Source organism: Microcebus murinus, chromosome X, assembly GCF_040939455.1.
Source record: "Microcebus murinus isolate Inina chromosome X, M.murinus_Inina_mat1.0, whole genome shotgun sequence".
NCBI classification, from domain to species: domain Eukaryota; kingdom Metazoa; phylum Chordata; class Mammalia; order Primates; family Cheirogaleidae; genus Microcebus; species Microcebus murinus.
Genome location: NC_134136.1, coordinates 78,140,074 through 78,160,415, shown reverse-complemented (window position 1 = coordinate 78,160,415; position 20,342 = coordinate 78,140,074). Strand labels below are relative to the sequence as shown.

Below are 20,342 nucleotides of genomic sequence, written 5' to 3'. Positions count from 1 at the left end.
CATATTAGAATCAACTGAAGAGCTGTTTTTAAAAATTAGTGTTTTGGGCTGGGTATGGTGGTTCACACCTGTACTCACAGCAGTTTGAGAGGCTGAGGCTGGAGGATCACTTGAGGCCAGGAGTTTGAGACCAGCCTGGGCAACATAGCAAGATCCCATCTTTACAAAAAATAAAAAAATTAGTGTATGGTTGCACAATAATATAACAATAAGTATGTTAACATAATACTACTGAAGCATACACTTAAAATGGTTAAGATGGTAAATTTTATGTGTATTTTACAATTAAAAATAAAATTTTAAAATCACTATAGTTTTTAAAAGCTCCCCAAATGATGCTAATAATGTAGACCAGGGCTGAGAACCAGTCATTGTTTCCTTTACTAATCAAATGAACTCCCTGCCATCAGCCAGTTACTGATTCAAGAAACACAAGCAATGTGGCAGCCTCACTAGTCCTTCTGATGAATTGTTTCCTACAACCATATGAGCTTAGAGCCTCTCAAACGGGCCCCACGGATTTGGGTAATAGAGAAAGTTAAGTGGGCCCCTTGCAGAAACTGAACAGATAGTTAACTACTTACGTGGAAGATGACAGAAGACTAAGTTTGATGTGAACTCTCCGTACAACCTCTTTTTATTTTTTTTAAACAGGGTCTCTGTCACCTGGGCTAGAGTGCAGTGGTGTCATTAAAGCTCACAGCAACCTCAAACTCCTGGGCTCAAGCTATGCTCCTGCCTCAGCCTCCCAAGCAGCTGGGACTACAGGCATGCACCACCATGCCCGGCTAATTTTTCTATTTTTTTAGAGATGGGGTATTGCTGTGTTGCTCAGGCTTGTCTTGAACTCCTGACGTCAAGCAGTCCTCCCACCTCAGCCTTCCAAAGTACTAGGATTATAGGCGTGAGCCATCGTGCCCACCCTATACAACCACTTTATACTTCTCTCCACCCTTAATAAGAGTTAGTATTTATTAGGTGTTTATTCTGCCAGTTGTTACGTTGGTGCTCTACAGTGTCATTTAAGCTTCATAAGCTTTGGAGATATCACTACTATCTCCCTTCTAAGCTTCTTGATTATTTTATTTTATTGATTGATTGATTGATTGAGACAGATTCTCACTCTGTTGCCCAGGCTAGAGTGCTGTGGCGTCAGCCTAGCTCACAGCAACCTCCAACTCCTGGGCTCAAGTGATCCTTCTGCCTCAGCCTCCCAAGTAGCTGGGACTACAGACATGCGCCACCATGCCCAGCTAATCTTTTCTATATATATTTTTAGTTGTTCAGAGAATTTCTTTCTATTTTTAGTAGAGACATGGTCTCGCTCTTGCTCAGGCTGGTTTTGAACTTCTGACCTTGAGCGATCCTCCCACCTCGGCCTCCCAGAGTGCTAGGATTACAGGCGTGAGCCACCATGCCCAGCTGCTTCTTGACTATCATAAAACTGCTTTCTTCCTGTGCCCAGCTGTACTCTTGGCATGGAGTAGGCATTAAATAAATTAATAAATTAATGTTCCCTGTTTCACAGATACAGGAAGGGTTCAAAAGGTTAAGCAACTTATTAAAGTTATACAGCTAATAAGGAGTTTAACTGGTATTGGAACCCAGATCTTGGCTCTAAGGTACACTCTGAACCACTATTCTATGACATCTACTAACCCTTCTGCATTCAGGGCTTTGGCCTCCTGTCTCTATCCTCTCTATGGCCTACATCCAGCATAAAGTTTCTCCTGTACTATGTATGTTAGGAATCTTGTTTTTTAAGTAATAGAAATCCAATTTGAATAAGCTTATGCAAAAAATAAAAAGGCATTTATAAAGATGGGGTGCCTCAAAAACCCAGGGATAATGCAGATGAGCCTTAGGAGCAAGTGAGCCAGGTGCTTGAATGCAGCCAGGATTTTTCATCTCTCCTCCCCCTCAATCCCAAATTCTCTGGGAAGGTATATAAAGGATGGCTCCTGATACAACCATGAATATGAGGTAGAGAAGGTGGCAGAAAAAGGGTGCTTCAGACAAAATCCAATAGATATTTACCTATAGTCCTCCTCTTGGCTGCTCCATAAACACACATGCCATTTTCCCCATATCTACAATTCCAAAAATGCCCACACCTAATATCAGCCATGGACATCTGCAGGTCATATGCAATACTGCATCCAGAAGCAATGACATGGCATGGACACACCCCTTCCTTCTCTAGTTCAGTGACAACCCAAAATGAGGCTCTTCTTGATCCTTCAAGCTCTGATAAAATTAACTGCTACCAATAGATCTAAATATGCAATAGCAGAGAAATAATTAGATAACCACAATCAAAATTCCTCTTTCAGAAAGTAGAGGTCACACCATTATCAGCCACTAGGTCTGTTTCCACCTGGATATGAGAAAAATAAATTATAGGCATAGAAAAACTCATGGGAGTCAATTTATTGATACACCTCCTTGTTTAACCAGTCTGGACTTGGACCTAAGGTATATTCTAGAAAAACAGTGATTCTCGAACTTGAGAGTGCTGGTTAGAATCACCTAGAGGGCTAGTGAGACCTGCAAAAACTTGGCAGGCCAGGCACGGTGGCTCACGCCTGTAATCTTAGCACTCTGGGAGGCCAAGGCAGGAGGATGGCTCAAGGTCAGGAGTTCGAAACCAGCCTGAGCAAGAGTGAGAACCCCGTCTCTACTAAAAATAGAAAGAAATTAATTGGTCAACTAAAAATATATAGAAAAAAATAGCCAGGCATGGTGGCGCATGCCTGTATTCCCAGCTACTTGGGAGGCTGAGGCAGGAGGATCGCTTGCTAGGCTGACACCACGACACTCTAGCCTGGGCAACAGTGAGACTCTGTCTCAAAAAAAAAAAAAAAAACAACTTGGCAGGAACACTCCATTCAAATCCCTGCACTGAGAGACTTGACCAAATTTTAGCATGGTTTCTAGCAACTTAAGACCAAATCCATGGAAAGACCCAGCCCACTTTTGAATTTATGTCAGGACAAGCTTTAGGCTGTCAAAAGAATTGACACTTTATTCTAGCTAACACCCCAGGATAGGCTCCCTTACTTAGATCAATTACTTAAAAAGGGCTTAGAATTATGAGTCCTTCTTCTGTCTGTTTGAGATATACATGTATCTCCTACAACTCTGGAGTATTTCTCAAGGTCCTGAAAGCCAATCCTTTAAAATATAACCATGAGGAAGGATAGGGCCTCTATCTCCCAGTCTATATGGGAGGACAGAAAATTTTTTAGGGGAGACCCAGCCTTTGGAATAAAACGAAGGTGTGTTCCCCAGGAGGATAGAAATCTAACTTCAGTAATTGCCAGCTAGCAGACACAGTTGGCCTAATCGAATTTATACTGACAAGTCCTCTAATTTTTCACTTCCCAGACTCTACTGAGCCCCCCTTCCTCTACTTCCTCATTTTACCTTTAAAATGCCCAGTCACCTCTGTGCTCAGCTCTTTAACCTGTTGTCAGTAGTTCCTGAATAAAATCTGCCTTCACCACTTTGCTTTAACTAATGCTTTAACTTTGATACTACTTAACCACTTAGGGACCAGCATCGACTATAGTCGACAGCCACAGATGAACGTGCACAGCAACTTTAGCCAACAGCCATAATATGACTTTTCTAATTTTTCATTTATCAAAATAAAATTGTGAACATTTAAAAATAATGTAATGAAAACATATATGTATATGTTACTTATTCTGATATTTACATTACAAGTAAAGCTTCCTGTAAAGTAAAACAAGCTTTCAGTGCTTTAAAGCTTTCCTCATCACACAAGACCAAAACGGGTTCATCGTCAATGCACAGCACAAACTATCGTGGGGACTATGAGTGCCAGCTGTGGGCAAGGTTTCGCAGCCGGTGAGCGCGGTCCCAAAGTGGTTAAACCCAAGATTTCTGGCTCCATACCCAGAGTTTCCTACCCTGGAGGTCTGGGGGTGAGGCCTGAAAGTTACAGTTCTAACACTTTGCAGGTGATGTTGATGTGCTGATCTAGGAATATACTTTGGGTTTTTTTTTTTTTTTTTTGAGACAGCGTCTCACTCTGTTGCCCAGGCTAGAGTGCCATGGCATCAGCCTAGCTCACAGCAACCTCAACCTCCTGGGCTCAAGTGATCCTCCTGCCTCATCCTCCTGAGTAGCTGGGACTATAGGCATGCGCCACCATGCCCGGCTTATTTTATATATATATTTAGTTCTCCAGCTAATTTCTATTTTTTTTTAGCAGAGACAGGGGCTTGCTCTTGCTCAGTGTGGTCTCGAATTCCTGAGCTCAAAACATCCTCCTGCCTCAGCCTCCCAGAGTGCTAGGATTACAGGCTTGAGCCACCACGCCTGGCCTAGGAACATATGTTTTTAAAATTCTTTTAAATTTTAGCGTATTATGGGGGTATAAATTTTAAGGTTTCAAATAGTGCTCTTGCCCCCTCCCCCCACAAGTCTGAGGTTCAAGCGCACCCATGCCCCAGACCGTGCACATCTCACTCATTGTGTGTATATACCTGCCCCCTCCCCCCCCTGCCGCCCAATACCCAATTAATGTCGTTCCTATGTGTCCACTTAGGTGCTGCTCAGCTAATACCAGTTTGCTGGTGAGTATATGTGGTGCTTGTTTCTTCATTCTTGGGATACCTCGCTTAGTAGTATGGACATTACTTTTGAGAATCACTTCTCTGGCTGATCAGTTATGGTCCTTATTCACCAGATTTTCTAATGATACAACTTCCTTAAAATCCTCATTTGACTGCTTGTTGGTTTCATTTCAGAGGACTCAGAATCAGTGCCAAGAATCTCATCTAGTTATGCTCTTTGAAGCTTAAGATCTCCTAAAAGCAATAGCCTAGATCATCCTTTTGCAGCTTCTATTTCTTAGCACTCTACCTAAGGACTTGGCTCATTCTCCCAGGCATTCTGCTCAAGGTCTCTGGGTCAGAGTTCTGATAGGAAATCATAGCCTGAGTTCAATACTGTGAATCCTTTCTTTTCTGATCTGCCCTGAGAATGTCACACTTTCCCCTTCTCCTTTGTATTCTGAAAGCATACAGAGGAGACATCATCACATTTGGGGAGTTGGAGAACAAGAAATACTTAGGAGGCATAATCAGATAACTTCATTCTAATTGCTTAGATGCCAGTTTCCTAATCAGTGAAACCTGTATAATGAGGCTAAGAGTTCTGCAAGTCAGCAAGGCCTATGAATGATCTGTCCCTCAGTGAATGTAGATCTCTTTATACAAGCAAAGGGGCTGTTCTGTCTTGAGTACCAAAGCAATAAGCAACTGCTTTACTGCCAACTAACACAGAATGCCAACTTCCTTCCCATCAGCTGATGCAGGAAATCTCAGATCTTTGTCAGTTCCCCATTTTAAGGTCTATAATTTGCCACACCCCATTTCTGATACCAGTTCTTGAGTTAGTTAACATTCTTTTGGTCATAAGTAATTTCTAACCCAAGTCTATCTTAAACAAAAACATTAATAGTAAGGATATGGGGTTGTCTCAGACAAACCAAGAACAGGAATACCTCAAAGAATGATCTAGAACCTGGGGCTGGAACACAATGAAGACTCCCTATCTCTCATCTTTGCTCTTCTCTGGGAGTCTGCATTTTTCTTCTCTTTCTGTAAACTGGTATCTTTTACTTCTGTTCCTCTGGTAGGAAAATTGCTGGCAGCTTCCAAGCTTTACATTTAGAGAAAAGCTGGTATCTCTGGTCCAATTCCAAATTTCTAGGGAATGAGATTCTGATCATCCCAGATTGAATTAGGGGTCCACCTCTGACCCAATAAGCTGTATAGAAACAATAGTTTTTGCTATAACTCTATAAATGGGGGAAGAGGAGCATCAATTCCTAGAAAAGGGAGGCTGGGTGGACAATCCAATATGTGTCCATCATACTAGAAAAAGAGCTACCTATGTGAACTGCCTTACCATCTACTCATTCTTTGCCAATCTGGCTTGTTCTATCTTCACTGTTTTTATGATAAATTCCTTTATGTGGCTTGAAGCTTTTTGGTTTTGCATCCTAATAGTTTTCTCAGACCTCATTCATCTTGATCAGTCTTGGGTTCTGCACTTTTGTGTTCTAATTCTGCCTGCCATTATATCCCACCTTCCAGTAAATTCCAAGCCAGATCAGACTACTACTCACTTCAGATCTTGTTTTCTGCTCTATTTCTGCTGAAAGAGTATTACTGAAAGTGCAGCACTTGTCCCCAAGGCCACATCAGAAGAAGGACAAGTGGCCTGGGGAGAAGGAAAGGTAAGTTTATTAATTTGCTGGCAAATGAGGCTGGCAGACTCCCGTGTCTCAGAGTACCAGCATTCTCCCCCTCAGCAGAAGTACAGAGCATTTAAAGGTTCTGATTAATCCCATAATCCCATTTTTTGCCAAGACAATCTGGTAACCTCCCCCAGGGCAATTCCCCAGAGCCATCTCCTGAGGCACAAAGAGCAAAGGACATTCTCCTGCCTGTCCCTACCACTAGCCTGAGGCAAGGATATAGGTTTTAGTTCTGGAAAAGGGTCAGGGGTTTTGAAGAAACAGAAAACATTTTTAACTTTTTTCAGGCCATTCTCTCTAAGAGTGTGCCCTAAAAGCCAGAAAGAAGACAAGTGCTATATTGGTTTCATTTGAGGAACATGATGAACATAGACTTTTCAAAAGATTAAGATTCTAGACCTTTTTGAAAAGAGGGCCATTCGCAGTTATGTGGTGAACATAGTTTGCTCTTACTCTGTAAACCTCTATCTTGCTCTTGCTCTGTAAACCTATCATGTCCTTCATCAATAAATTTTGGGGAAAAAAAAATTTTGGTGCTGTACGTCCGAAATTAGAGCCCTTGCAACTATTTTGAACAGCTCCAGACTAATTCACAATAAGGTCTGGAAACCAAAGAACCTAACCATAGGACATAGAAGATCAGTGAGTATCAAAAAGGTACAACTTGTAGCTTAATTTGTGTTGGTACTTATCTCCCAGAACAAGAAGATCCTGAGGGCTAAGGACATTCAATTTCTCTTTGTCTCTGCATTGCCTTGGGCAAATAATGTAAATTTCACCATTCCCAATAGAGGCCAACAATTCTTCAAAGTACTGTAGTTGAAAGTGGATTCTTACACGTTAGTCGTTATTTTCATGTTTCATATGTGTTCTTTGTCATTTATTAAAAGCTACGCATATTATTTTTTCCATTGAGGGGAAAATTCTCCTTCCCCGGGAATTTTAGCTCACTTTACCTGAATTCAATCAAACCACCCTACTTCCTTTCCCATGATGCCTCACTCCTTCCCCTAAAACTCCTTTTCCTGGAAAAGGCAATGAATAGCCTGAAGCCACTCAGTAAAATGCAAGGAGTTGGAGTGCAAATCCTAAAACAGTGATCACCACGTCCCGCCTCTTGTGACCCTGTGAGCGCAAGGGCTGACAGGTGTCTTAGTCTTATTCCTCCACTGCATTCCGGAGGCCATAAAGGAGACTACAACTCCCAGGATGCCCCTCTGCCCCGCCCCACGCCCCTTCCTCCAGCTAGAAAGCGTGTACCATGGTGAAGACGAGGCAACATGGCTCCTGGAGGTGGATGGAAGAGTCTTCACGCTTTCTGAATAGGTGAAGAGCGGCCGGAGAGAAGGAGAAATGACTAGAACCGTCATCGATTTTATTCTCCCAGCCTCTCCAGAGTACGGTCTGCCTCACGCCTCCTCTCCTCCCAAATCAAGTTTGTGATCCCCTCCCTACACCGCCCCGCCCTCATTCCCTCGCTCCCTCACCCCTCCCCTCGAGAGTCCTTTTCCCGCCCCCCTCGCCCCCCGTGGAGTGCGCACGCGCCCGCCCCCTGCTTCGCGCCCAGATCGCCGCCTAGCTTGCTTGCGCAGCCGCTGTCTCATCTATACACCGACGAAGCATGGGTGTCCAGGGCTTCCAAGAGTTCCTGGAGAAGCGCTGTCCCGGTGCCGTGGTGCCCGTGGACCTCCTTAAACTCGCGCGCACTGTCTCGCGCCAGCAGCAGCAACAGCACCTGCATCGCCAGCTGCCACCGACAGCAACCCTAGCGCCTGGGGCTCCACGCGCCGCCAGGGGCTCCGCGCCTCTGCAACCGCCTCTCCGGCCCGCTGCCTTGGGTGCCTATTCCGGGGGCGCGGGGCCGACTCGCCATCATCACCCTGCTCACCACTTCCACCACCACGGCCAGGCGCAGCCCAGGCTGCACTCGTCGCCCCCTCCGCCGCCGGGGGCCCGGGTGCTGGTGGATGCAGGCTCTGCGCTGCCGCGGCTGTATGGCGGCTACCAGACGGATTGGGTGTGTGGCGGCCAATGGAACGCCATGCTGGGCTACTTGTCAGCGCTGTGCCAGGCTTGTGCCTATCCCGGCGGCGACGGCCTGGAGCTCGTGGTCATGTTCCCTGGGGGCCTGGGCAAGGACCGGCTGGCCGAGTGGGGCCGTCGGTGCCAGGCTGAGCGGCAGACAGCACAACTGATCGTGGGACACGTGGGCAACAAGGGCACCCCTCCACCACGGGCCTGGTTCCTGCCACCGGCCTGCCTGAGCCACTGCGTGAGGCTAGCACTCATCCGCTTCCGGGTCAAGGTGAGGGAGGGGCCGGATCTTAACATGCTCCATACCTATTCCCTCCCAACTAAACACCTAACCACCCACCTGCTGACCTGTTTCTCATCTACCCACTCACCTGCCCAAACAGTTATCCTACCTGCCTAACTACCCTTGATCATCTACCCGCCTTCATACCACCCTTTACCGATTTGCTCACCTACTTGACCACACCTCTACTCATGTCATCCCAATTGCTCTCTTCACCTTCATTTACTCAATTGGCTTCTCTCTAGGGTTTAGCAGAATTTAAGCAGAATTTCTCTGTAGCTGCACCTTATTCCTGCTTTATTCTGCCTCAAGCTGAAATGCCTTTCTCTACTTTCTCCAGTTAACATCTCTTATGTCTCTTTCCAACCTCACAACAAAATCAATTAAACAGGTGTTAGTTGAACACTTTTTTTCCCATCTTTACCCAGTGCCTCTTTTTCACCCGTCTGTCCATTCAACCCTTTTCATTTCAATATTCTTCTATCTCCTCCTGCCTCAGCCTTAAACAAACAAAATCCCACCGATTCAGTCACTGTTCACAAGTATTAACCCACTGAAGGGGTTTGAAAAACTTGAGACACGGTTCCTGCCTTTAAAATATCAAATACATACACATGAAACATTTAATCATTTAAATGTGTATGTGATTATGCTTTATGGAACCGACAGTAAGTATAGTACCTGTTTGTATGTGCATGGGGGAATATCTGTGGACTAAAATGGTCAGGGGAAGCTTCCCTGAAGAAGTTGGACTTCATCAGGGTGTTCAAAGATGGGTTCGATTTGAATGGGTCATAAGTTTGGGAGGAGAGGTTGCTTTATGAGGGAGAAAGAAAATGAGCAGAAGCAAAAAGGAATATCAAGTGTATGAGGCACCTTGGGCAGTTAAGTCCAATCTACATGTAGTTGGGTCACTGCATATGGGGCCTGAGGAACAGCTTGGCAGCATCTCCAGTTCTTGGCACCACTGCTGTTGCTCTGTTGCTTTCCCTTACTCTTAGGTTTCAAGTTCCTATGTGGAGAATAGCAAGGCTTAAGAAGTAAAGGAGGTAGGCAGGAAGATGAAAAAGAAAAGTAGTATAGGGTTGGGTAGGATGAAACTGTAAACCCATTCCCCCAACATAGGTTCTTGGAGTTGTCCTCACATTTAGACAAGAAGGGAGATTGTGGGAATCACAAACATACAGAAGTGGTGCCTGGTGGAGTAATGAGGAAGAAAGAAATTTAAGCTGAGTTACTGGAGGACCTACAGAGAGAAGCTTGCATTGATTATAGAGCTTGTGACTAGAGTCCAGTCATCCTAGACTCCTAGTGCTCAGCATCAAATCTGTGCCTAGGCTGGATAAATTATAGCTATTTTTAATAAAATCCAATCAGGAGCTGTCTTGGAGTAGAGAAAATGATATAATAGACACCCATTTGCTTGCCTTCATGACTGAACATTTTTAACCACTTCGGGACTAGCGTCGACTATAGTCGACAGCCACAGATGAACACACACAGCCAATCATTGACTATAGTCGATAACCACAGATGAACACGCACGTCAGCTTTAGCCGACAGCTGTGATATGACTTTTCTAATTTTTCATTTATCAAAATAAAATTGTGAACATTTAAAAATAACATAATGAAAACATGTATGTTTATGTTACCTATTCTGATTTACAAGTAAAGCTTCCTGTAAAGTAAAACAAGCTTTCAGTGCTTTAAAGCTTTCCTCATCACACAAGAGCAAAACGGATTCGTTGTCAATGCACAGCAGGAGCTATCGGGTGGACTATGAGTGCCAGCTGTGGGCAAGGTTTCGCGGCGGGTGAGGTCCCGAAGTGGTTAAGTAGATTCTTCATTCACAGCCATTCTTTCCACTTTGTTTTCATTGCTATCATCCAGGCTTTAAGGACTTTTCACCGCATTGTCATTATTAACCTGGTTTTTGGCAATAGTGACTGCATAGATGGAATGCTTACTATGTATTAGGCACTAATCTATGTGCTTTTTTTAAAAAAAGAAAAGTATCTCATTTGGTCCTCACAATAACTTAAGCAGTATTATCCCTGTTTTCTAAACGAGGAAATTGAGGAACAGGAGGTTTAGACACTTGCCCAAAGTCACCCAGCAATACATGCAGTCTGCCTCCATAGCTCATGCTCTTAAGAACAGTGCTCTAAGATGAATCTTTCTGAAGTTCCACTGTGATAGATCATTTCCACACTCAACTAAACTCTTCTCTGGCTCCTGGGAAAAGACTGGTTCAGGACATTCATTTTTATTATTCTTTTACTGAGTGCTTGTTGTTTGCTAAATACTAAACTGGTTGCTGAGGAGTCATAGGTAAATAAGGGGTAAATAAGGGGATTCCTGACCTCAAGGAGGTCAGGGCTTTGTAAAAGAGACAGACTAAAAACAAAGTCATAGTAGATGCTATGTACTAATTGCAATGATGAAAAATGTGGTCCCTATAGGGGTCATGGTTGATTTTGGGTGAGAGAATAAAAGTTGGAGGAGGCTTCACCGATTTGTGCTAAGCCATGAAGAGGACTGAGGATAGTTCAGATAGTGGACAAGGGTGTGGAGACCTAAATAGCCAGTTGTGAGCTCTGAATAGATTTTGATTGGAGGTTGGCAAGAGATTTGAACACAATACGGGTTTGTGGTATCTAAACTTTTTTTTTTTTAAGCCCTCACCTGGACCTTGGAAGTTTCCAAACTTTTTTGTTCATATACCTCATTGGTCAAAATTTTTGAGAATCAGCCCTTAGTATATTTTTGTCACACTTCATCACACAAAGTCTCATTTTTAAAATCCCAGCAGTTGATTAAAAAATAAGATAGACTGGGTAGTTAGCTGGATATGTGATAAATCAGGTATAGTGAAAATAGTAGAATCTCAGTGGTGTGTATTCAAATGTTCACTGAAAAATTATTTCAGCTTGTTGGGGAAAAACTTCCCAGCAGTTCTCTTCAGTCCTTAGAACAATCATTTTGGGAATATATAAATCTTACTCCCCATGCTAGATTATAAACACTCTTTGATCTTTTCAGTCTCCATAATGTCATGTATACTTTGGGTGCAGGATACATTTTTCCCCTAAATGAATAGTTCAGTGATCCTAAGAGAATGAAATTATAGGAGTGACTTAAAAAGTATGTAGTGTGGCTCTTAACATGAATTTAAGACTGGCTCTAAAATAGCATATTTAAAGTATCTGTGGATGTGATCAGTGAGTAAAGTTCTCTCTCCTGGTTCTGGTCAGTGACTTTGTTGTTGTTAGAGTGATGAAGAACTTCCTGGATTGTAGCACTGACTTGAAAGGTATTGATTAATAAATGAGTGTGGTTTCCCTTTTCAGAGGGAGTGTTTCACTATCTTGAAGGTGGCAATTTTTCACTTGGATGATCTGCATGCCAACAACCATTTCTTTTGACTGAGTGTTAGTACTTCAGAACAAAACCCATTACTATATTTCTCCTCTCCTTGGTTTTGTTCTCCATGTTAAACCACAAATGGGCCTTTAGTCCCAGTTTCATTTTCATTTATGATAGAGAAAGTAAAGGTGGAAGGATTAAATAATAGGTATTGTTGGGCTGTCTGTTTAGCTTTAGACAACTTAGAACTTCCCATGAAAAGATTCAGTGTATATCATTGGAATGGATTTTATCATTTGTTTGTTTTCATTTATATGCTCTATAAACCTTTGCAAATGGTAATCACCAGTAGCAGAAAAATTAAGTGAACCCACAGATTGCTTTCCTATTTTCTTCCTAAGGGTCTCAGAAGTAGAGCAACCTAAAGCAGTTTTAGATTAGGAGATGATACAGGGTGATTAGGGGGAATGAATGTTTTATTTTAATGGTTAATGTATATTAGAAAAAAAGATAATCGGCACGTCAAACCCACCATTTCAAAGCTGTAATTTTTTAGAATGGGGCCAATTGAAGAAAAATGAATTGATGTAAAGAAAAATATTAGGTTGCACTGTTTGGATGTGGCAGAAATCATGTTGGGGTACGTCAGTAACCAGACTTTGAGAAGTCTGACCAAGAGCCGGTGTCATTTTGTGCTTTGGTTCTCTGGAATACAATAAAACAGTGGCTAATATGCCTCCTAATAGTTTACTTGTAGGTATCCTGAAAAGTCAGTGGCTCTTCTGGGTGTTCTGGTGTTGGGAAAAATAATCATAATAGTAATTACTGCTACTTCTTAAGAAACAAGTTGTATATAAAGTGCTTGTCAAATATCTCATTCAATCCTCTCAAGTTTGCAAGAAACATAGTATTCTTCCCATTTTACAGCTGAATAACAGGTGCCAGGAAGTAAAGGGATTTTTCTTTGATTTGGGCACCAGTAAGTGGTGGATAAAAATTCTTGTTCTAGGTCTTTATTGCACAAAGTCTCTTTCCACAATCCACCACGTTTCTTTTTGTACATTCTTGTGTAAGACTGTATACTTTTACTGGCTGGATAATATGTATAGATACATGAAGAAAAACAATAAGATTTATTGAGCACTTAGTTTGTGCAAGCATTGCTAAATGTACAGTACTGCCAACACACGGCAAATGTGTAAGCTAAGTGCTGAGTGACTCATATAGTGATGTTATAGGAATTCAAAAGTAGCAATCCCTTTCCTTTCTGCATTTTCAGTCTCTCCCTCTCTGGCATCTTTCACTTACAGCATGCACAAATAATCTTTAAAAAACAAAAACTTCGCCTTTACTTTGTAATTCCCTTGCGCCATTATGCTTGTCCCCTTTCTTCCCTTTTCACCATTATTTTTTTTTAACTCTAATCCTGTGACAGATAACCTTTTCACCATTATTCTTAAAAAAAGAAAGACTGTATTACTTCCCATTTACTAGTCTTGTGCCACTTTATATCTAATGTCACCACTTTGAAGGTGCCACATCCATTTCCATTCTTACCCTTTCTTGGTCTTCTTTGAGATAATTAAATCAAGCCATCCTGTCCTTGAACTACCTTCATTGGATTTCATAATCCTACTCACTTCTGATTCTCTTTGTAAATTTCTAGTTCTTTCTCCTTTCTTTATTCCTCCTTCTCTACTTGCTTCCTTAAATGTTGGTACTCTTAAGGCTTTTGTCCTAGTCATGTTCTTCTCCTATGTTTGTTTCCTGAGCAATCTCATCCGTTATTATGGCTGTAAGTATTAATTACATCCTGATGCTTAAAGCTTTGTCTCTACCCTCAACCTCTCTCATGAACTTTCAACACGTCTTTTCAGCTGTCTATTGCTTGATGTCTTATAGGTCACTGAAACAAAAAAAATATTCGAGATGGAACTCATTATCTTTCCCAAAAACTTGTTCTACTTCTTGTATTCTCTTTTTCTATGAATGGTGTCTTTCATCCATTTCAAGCTAGAAACTGTAGAGCCCTCTATTCTTCACTCTTCTGTCACTTCCCACATTCACTTGGTCATCAGATCCTTTTCAGTTCTACCTTAAATATGTCTCCTGAGTCCAGCTACTTCTTTTTGTTCCACCCCTGCCCCACCATTGCTTTAGTTCAGGCTGCCAAAATCTCTTATCTGAACCATGAAAACAGCCTCAATTTGTTCCTTTACCACAGCACTCTCTGGACTCCATCCACTACACCAATGCCAGAGATACCATCCTGAAAACCAAAGCTGATTCTGTTGTATGCCCAAAGATGGAGCTGTTTTTTGCCTATCCTGCCACATCCAAACATCTCTCAACATGGCAGGCAGTGCCTTTCACAATCTGATCCCTAAGTCTCTCCAGACTTACCTGGTACTCACCTCTCTCCATGCCTGTCCCAGCCATTCTGAACTTTTTTAGTTTCCTAGACATACCATATCCTCTCTCATAGTGCTTTTTTATGTTACCTTCACCCTTGCATTGCAAATTCCTGCTCAAAAGTTATCACTATAAAATCCTTCCCAGCCAGCCTCTGCTGGCTATGGTGGTGAATGATGCCTTCTCTTATACTACCAGAGTACTCTGTTCTTATCTCACTCATTTTTTCTCTCATAGTATTTTCATATCACCTAACTCTTATTTTAAATGAGTTCCAGAGGGCAGGGAATTTTTCTAGGACTTGACATATTATATATAATAAGAATGGTTGTTGAAAGAGAAAAATTGGTTGATTGACTTGACTTACTGAATGAAGAGGGCTTTAAAGGTCTGATAGGGAAGCATTTAGAACCAGTATTTTTTTTTTTTTTTTGAGACAGAGTCTCACTATGTTTCCCAGGTTAGAGTGAGTGCCGTGGCGTCAGCCTTGCTCACAGCAACCTCAAACTCCTGGGCTCAAGCAATCCTACTGCCTCAGCCTCCCAAGTAGCTGGGACTTCAGGCATGTGCCACCATGCCCAGCTAATTTTTTTTCTGTATAAGTTGGCCAATTAATTTCTTTCTATTTTTAGTAGAGACGGGGTCTCACTCTTGCTCAGGCTGGTTTCAAACTCCTGACCTTGAGTGATCCTCCTGCCTCTGCTTCCCAGAGTGCTAGGATTACAGGCGTGAGCCACCATGCCCGGCCTAGAACCAGTATTTTACAATATTTTATGTTAACACTCTTCGTAGTGCTCATGAGTTTTCTTGTGTTTCGTGCGCAATCTGTTATGGACCTTAGATGTCAACACACTGTCTTGTCCATTAGGTAGAGTAGAGGTTTACCGCCAAATTTGAAAATGAAAACATCAAGAATGAAGAAAGGTGACATAATATTTTCCAAAAAAGGCAATATTCTTCTCCTAGCATGGAAAGACAAGCAGGTTGTCCGAATGATATCAACGATCCATGACACTTCTGTCTCAACAACAGGAAAAAAAAAAATAGAAAAATGGGAGAGAATATTGTAAAACCTGCCTGCATCAAGGAATACCATGCCCACAAGAAAAGTGTTGACCGTGTGGATCAATTCCTTTCGTGTTGTTCCATTCTAAGGAAAAAAGTAGTGCTGCACCTTATGAACTGTGGACTTTTCAATTCATTTAGAGTGTACAACGTACTCAATCCACAAGCAAAAATGAAGTATAAACAGTTTCTGCTATCGGTGGTGAGAGACTGGATAACGGATGACAATAATGAAGGCTCTCTGGGACCAGAGACAAATCTGTCCAGCCCTTCCCCTGGGGGTGCAAGGAGAGCACCTTGTAAAGATCCACCCAAAAGGTGGTGAGGTGATACGAAGCAGCATGAACCTGCGTGTATTCCAGAAAGTGGAAAGAAAACATTTCCTGCAAGAGCCTGCAGAGTTTGTGCCGCCCATGGAAAAAGGAGCGAATCTAGATACTTTTGTACATTTTGTTTGGTCCCTCTTCATAGAGGAAAATGTTTTATGCAGCACCGTACGTTAAAAAAGTACTAGGAACTTTAATTGTTTAATTAGTTGTTTGTTTTTGTAAATAAAAGTATTATAATTATTGAAAAACAACACCTAAAGTGCATTATGATCTGTAGTTATGATGATTTAAATAACGTGCAGTTTGCCAAAAAATGTGCAGTCCCTGGCATATGTCTTAGAGATTTCTATGCGGTACGAAATGTGTTAAATGCATATAAATTGATTCAAATTGTAAATTGAATTGTCAAACTCTGTTACCCAGAAGTAAGTTTACAGCTGCTTAGCAATACATTTACAGAATATATTCCCCTTTAGTGGTAGTAATAATTGCTACTCCATGGGCTTGGTACCTTCCATATATTCATTATGTCATTTAATCCTCACAATCATCCATCAGGATAGAGTTTAATCTCTATTTTTTTATAGCTAAAATAGAAATAGGCTCATCATAGTCACTGGCCCAACGTTGCACTGCTGGAATGTGGTTGGCCCAAGATTTGAACCTAAATATATTTGGTACCATATTTAACATATCTTAAAACAGTATAGTTGCATTTTTATAGTTGTATTTTAGTAACTTTTTGCAGAACAAAAAGTATTTAGTTTGTGTGTGGTATAATGGCTAACTGCACAGACCTTGGAGCCAGACTGTCTGGGTTTAAATCCCCATCCTTCTGTCTACTAGTTATGTAAGCTTGGACAAGTTAACTTCTCTGTGCTTATGTCATAGCTTTTGTTGTGAGTATGAAATGATTTACTGTAAGTAATGTGCTTAGAACATTATATGGCACATTGTAAATGACATATAAATACCAGTTACTATTATTATTATTTTTTGAGACAGAGTCTCACTCTGTTGCCCGGGCTAGAGTGCCATGGCATCAGCCTAGCTCACAGCAACCTCAAACTCCTGGGCTCAGGCAATCCTTCTGCCTCAGCCTCCCGAGTAGTTGGGACTACAGGCATGTACCACCATGTCCGGCTAATTTTTTTCTATATATTTTTAGTTGACCAATTAATTTCTTTCTATTTTTAGTAGAGACAGGGTCTCGGTCTTGCTCAGGCTGATTTCAAACTCTTGACCTTGAGCGATCCTCCCACCTTGGCCTCCCAGAATGCTAGGATTACAGGCGTGAGCCGAGTTACTGTTATTTTAACCAAAATATCTTGTGTGCCAAATAGCTTGGACATTGATCGTCTCACTCTCATGCTTTAAGTTAGCATAGCATGGGCATGAAGTGTACTGCCTATCATTCTTTAGCCTCATTTCACCCCATTTTTTGTATCAGGATGAGAAGTGCTTTTCAGTTCAATTAATATTTTTGAGTACCTACTCTGTGCCAGAAATTGTTAAGTACTATGAACAATGGAATTCATTCATTCAACCAATATTTATTTGGGTGGCTACTGTGTGCCAGGCAAAGTTCAAGATTGTGAGGATACAGCAGTAAATAAAACAGATTTCCGACCTCGTGAGTCTTATATTCTAATGGAGAAGACAGATAGTAAAGAAGATAAGTAGACAAATATGTGGTATTTTAGGTGGCATAGTAAGTGCTGTGAAGAAAAATGAAGTAGAGAAGGATGGTTGAGGTCAGGAATACAAAGCATGGTACTCTACTGCTTCAGGAGCTCATAGTCTAATAGAGAAGTGAAATAAGAAACTACATATAGGCCGGGCGCGGTGGCTCACGCCTGTAATCCTAGCTCTCTGGGAGGCCGAGGCGGGCGGATTGCTCAAGGTCAGGAGTTCGAAACCAGCCTGAGCAAGAGCGAGACCCCGTCTCTACTATAAATAGAAAGAAATTAATTGGCCAACTGATATATATATATATAAAATTAGCCGGGCATGGTGGCGCATGCCTGTAGTCCCAGCTACTCGGGAGGCTGAGGCAGAAGGATCGCTCGAGCCCAGGAGTTTGAGGTTGCTGTGAGCTAGGCTGACGTCACGGCACTCACTCTAGCCTGGACAACAAAGCGAGACTCTGTCTTAAAAAAAAAAAAAAAAAAAAAAAAAAAAAAAAAAAAAAAGAAACTACATATAGTATAAGCCCTGAGGATCATTTCTCTAGTCCTTGTCATTGGCCCAGGGACATAACCAACAGAAATGGAAGAACCAGGATTTGCCTACCAGACACCAAAACCTTTGCTCTTTCATCTGCCACATATAGGAAATTATAAAGATTATGGCAAAGATGTCAAATTGGCAGCCCTTAGGCCACATGTGGCCCATGCATATATTTTTTGCATTGGCCCAACACATTTCTTTTTTTCTTTATTTTTTGAAAGAACTCCATTTATTTTCATTGATCACTAGTGTTCACCAGGATCCAAAATCAAATAATGTGTTTGGACTGAATATTAAGGTGTCATCTGCTGTGTTTCCCTGAAAATAAGACCTACCTATAAAATAAGCCCTAGCAGGATTTCTAAGCATTTGCGCAATATAAGCCCTACCCAGAAAATAAGACCTAGTGATGGGCGTGGCTACGCAGCGTATCTGCACAACCCATGCATTTCATTGCGGAGCGGTAAAGAAGAGGAGCAGCCCTTCTCATCTGCCCCATCGTGACAGCTACTATCCCAGAGGTGACCAGAAAGGTGCGGGCAGCCCCACCAACAAGGTCGGCTCCCCCTGTCAGGTCCCTGCCATCCTGTGCGTGCTGCAAGCTGAGGCTTTGAGGGGAAAATAACACGTTCCCTGAAAATAAGCCATAGGGTGTCTTCTAGAGGAAAAAATAAATATAAGACCCTGTCTTATTTTCAGGGAAACACAATCATTGAATGAGTTGAGTGATTTTTGTTTCCTGCTGCTGTTTAATTTGCATTATATGAACATATTTCTTAACAAGTTTGAATTTGTCGCCAACTTTTAAAAATTGTGAAATATTGCAAAAAAGTCTGACACTTTCCAGCTACTCTTGAAATGTCAAATCCTCTGGCAATACTGATTGCCTCCTTTTGTGAGCCACATGGTCTTTGTTTATTGGGCTCTATCATTCCATGGTGTCTCCCTGGCAGAGAGACCAAGTGCCACTTGTCATTCATGGTGGACATCTTCTGCAATGGCTCCCAGTGATTCCTGCCTCCTGATATTCACACCCTGTATAATCTCCTTGTGTCCCTTTGTATGGGCTGGACCTAAATAATGACTTGCTTCTAATGAGGAGACTACAACAAAAGCGATGGGATGTCACTTTCAAGGTTAGGTTATAAGAAACTGCGACTTCCATCTTGTTTGCCCACGTGTTCTCTCTCTCTCTCTCTCTCTCTCTCTCTCTCTCTCTCTCTCTCTCTCTCTCTCTCTCTCTCTCTCTCTGTCTCACTCGCTCTTCTTGCTTGATCACTCCGATGAAGCAAGCTACCATGTTGTGAGCTACCCTATGGAGAGGCCCACAGAACAAGAAACTGAGGGCAGCCTCTGACCAACAGCCAGTGAGAAACTGAAGCCCTCAGTCCAACAACCTGCAAGGAACTGAATCCTGCCAACAGCTACATGAGTGAGCTTGGAAGCAGATCCTTCCCTAGTCAAGCCTTGAGATGACTACAACCCTGGCTGACACCCTGACTGCAGCCTGTGAAAGACCCTGAGCCAACGGAACCAGCTAAGACATGCCCACAGATAGTAGGAGATAATAAATATTGTTTTAAGCCACTATGTTTTTGAACTAATGTATTACACAGAAATAAACACCATTGATTGTTGTGCTTATACTTTTTTGTTGTTTGTTTTTGTTTTTGAGACAGAGTCTCGCTTTGTTGCCTAGGCTAGAGTGAGTGCCGTGGCGTCAGCCTAGCTCACAGCAACCTCAAACTCCTGGGCTCAAGCGATCCTTCTGCCTCAGCCTCCCGAGTAGCTGGGACTACAGGCATGTGCCACCATGCCTGGCTAATTTTTTCTATATGTATTAGTTGGCCAATTAATTTCTTTCTATTTATAGTAGAGACGGGGTCTCACTCTTGCTCAGGCTGATTTCGAACTCCTGACCTTGAGCAATCCACCCGCCTCGGCCTCCCAGAGAGCTAGGATTACAGGCGTGAGCCACCGCGCCTGGCCTGCTTGTACTTTTTAATAGTCATTTTGATGAACATGAAATATTTATTGTACTCATATCTGTACAAAGTGAAAAAAATCTTTTATATTTAAAGGAGAACATGAGAGAGCCTATTTCTTTGTAGAATTGATGAATTTTCCTATATATCTAAATAAAATGAGTTGAAAGACGACAATTTAACTTACCATTTAAAAATAAACCATTGTAAGAAATATGACCAGCATACAAAAATGATGAATGCTGAAACAAAAAGAACTTAAAGTAGGACTTGGGAAATTTCAACAGGTGGTGTTTTTGAACACAGAATAAATGATGCTATCATGAAATGCAATTAAGTTTT

The 20,342-nt window shown here is 42.0% G+C and overlaps 1 protein-coding gene across 2 annotated transcripts in view; it reads left to right on the top strand.

The window, feature by feature from the left end:
• Positions 1–7,538: 7,538 nt before the first annotated feature.
• The window catches only part of FAM120C (family with sequence similarity 120 member C), a 118,399-nt gene continuing 105,595 nt past the window's right edge, over positions 7,539–20,342 (top strand). The window contains exons 1-2 of one of the 2 annotated variants that reach the window (XM_012782773.3): positions 7,546–8,600; positions 15,261–19,653. In XM_012782773.3, the coding sequence (XP_012638227.2) occupies positions 7,917–8,600; positions 15,261–15,269 (693 nt within the window). In that variant the 5' untranslated portion in view covers positions 7,546–7,916 and the 3' untranslated portion in view covers positions 15,270–19,653. Of the gene's footprint in view, positions 8,601–15,260; positions 19,654–20,342 lie in introns of those variants that run through there. The other variant, XM_020284870.2, reaches the window with a different exon arrangement.